The sequence below is a fragment of the Homarus americanus genome, unplaced genomic scaffold (genome assembly GCF_018991925.1).
Source record: "Homarus americanus isolate GMGI-L3 unplaced genomic scaffold, GMGI_Hamer_2.0 scaffold40148, whole genome shotgun sequence".
NCBI classification, from domain to species: domain Eukaryota; kingdom Metazoa; phylum Arthropoda; class Malacostraca; order Decapoda; family Nephropidae; genus Homarus; species Homarus americanus.
In genome coordinates, this window is record NW_024727291.1 from 18,668 (window position 1) to 20,737 (window position 2,070).

Here is a 2,070-nt window from a genome sequence, read left to right on the forward strand (position 1 = left end):
ATCATCATAGGAGACCTGTTGTTTACTATAGTCAAGATATGCAATGTTAGAGAAAACAGTAAATAACAAAAAATATCTATATCCTACAGGATGCAGTATTCCACACACCTGCAGCTCCTAACTGCATTGAGATACTTTAGCAGTGGCAGCTTCCAAATAGTATGGCAGAATGCTTGAAGATTTCTGTGTCATCAGTTTGTAAGTTTGTCAGAACTATTTCGTCCTTTACGGCAAAAGATTACATCCACTTGATGTGAAGCTTAAGCCGATAGGCCACTCTCTTGTCAATGAAACTCTCAGAACTTGCCGAACCAATAAGGCGGGAGATTCGTCTTCCATTTACCTTTAAGTTTGTAGCAGAGCAATTCAGGCAATGAGGAACAGCAGCTGAGATGGCACAAAGAGTAGGAGATGAAATTGATGCCGTGACCTGTTTCTTACCCTTAGTCTGACAGACTTTTGCCGAGTGCCCTCTTTTTCCACATGAAAAGCAATCACTATCTTTAGCTGGAAATCTCGCCCGTAAATGAAGACTGCCACCACAAAACCAACATCGTTTCTTAGTGGTCATACTTGTAAGTGTTGAATCCTCATCTGGATATATATCTTGTTGATTAGTGTATGGTGACTTAACAGTTTCCTCCACACATCCTGAAGCTGCTGCAATGACAGGGCCTAGTGGCTGGAAGGTTTCCGAAGTACGCTGTGCAAGATCCAAGGCTCTAGCTTGATCAAAGGCTTGAGAGAGTGTGAGAGCCTGATTTTCCAATAGATGTTGACGTATATTTGCAGAAGACAGTCCGTTGATGAAGTCATCCCGTACTAACTCTTCACAATATTCTTCGGCCGTGACAGCTTTTAGAGTACAATCTTTGCTGAGTCTGTGCAAGTCGCGAAGAAATTCATCCAGTGTTTCGGAAGGACGCTGACGTCTTGTGGCGAGCTGGTGTCCGGCGAATATCTCATTTTTCTTTTTCACATATACCTTTTCTAACACTTGTATAGCTGTTTCAAACTCCGTAGCATCAGCAAAGAATTCATACACAGTAGCAGACACATATTTTGTCAAACATCGTAGTTTGTCAGGCGCTCTGTCTCCACACTCATCAATAAAGTTTTCAAAAGTTTTAAGCCAATGCTTGTATTCCTTCAGCAGCTGGGGAATTTGATCAACATCGTTTGTCGGGCAGAGTATGCGTTCCATAAAGCTGCTAGTAGAATATGAGTTGAATAAATTGTCGTATGAGATCAAACACCTTCTGCTAGTAATCAAGGTTTTATTCAACTCATAAACTACATACATCTGCAACAGAACAAAACAAAACCCAATTAGAACAAGAGAACATGTATTCCATAATATGACACTTCCACGTTCGCCCGGACCTGTCAAACACTCGGGCTAGTCATCTCACACACTAAAACCAAGTTCATCTCACGCTTCCGGCGTCAGACACCACTGATTCTGCAAGGACAAGACATCGATCAAGTACGCACCTACAGGTACCTTGGTCTGCCTGTGCGAGCCACTACCAGAGCCACGACCTCCGCTGTCGCCGTCCACGTCATCTCCCAGTGCCGCCAACGAACGAGGCCCCTCCAGTCCCTCACTCATGGCCTCAAAGGAGCCTCTGTCAGGGTCCTACGTCTCATGTACATTTCCATCGTCAGAGCTGTCATAGATTATGCCTCTCCTGTCCTTGCAGTTGCCTCCCAGCGCGAGAAACAAAGCATAGAGAAAATCCAAAACAGAGCGATGAGACTCATCCTCGGCTGCCCTATGACCACCAGAATAGAAGTCATGCAGCGCGAACTAATCCTGCTTCCCGTCTGCTATCGAATTACTGCTCTCAATGCCATCTTTGGTGTTAAACTTCTTCGCAGTGAGCAATTGACTCCCCTGTCGCGCTCACTGAACTCACATCTTAACACCCTCCTGCGCCGGCCTGTCCCCATTACTTTTCCCCCTCCCTCTCAACTCTGGCCCGTCCACACTGCTGCTGACATCCTGCGTTATCACCTCTACACCCCCTCGACCTCTTTCCCTCCCGAGTACACTCATCCGCCTCTACC

The 2,070-nt window shown here is 45.6% G+C and overlaps 1 protein-coding gene across 1 annotated transcript; it reads right to left on the minus strand.

Annotated features, from left to right (window-relative positions):
• Positions 1 to 238: 238 nt before the first annotated feature.
• Positions 239 to 1,204, minus strand: LOC121865821. Its single transcript, XM_042365378.1, has one exon. The coding sequence runs from the start codon at positions 1,202 to 1,204 to the stop codon at positions 239 to 241; it is 966 nt and encodes a 321-aa protein (XP_042221312.1).
• Between the last annotated feature and the right edge of the window lie 866 nt (positions 1,205 to 2,070).

Excerpts from the sequence above, each read along its gene's own strand:
- LOC121865821 (XM_042365378.1), bottom strand. The coding sequence starts at position 1,204 with ATGGAACGCATACTCTGCCCGACAAACGATGTTGATCAAATTCCCCAG.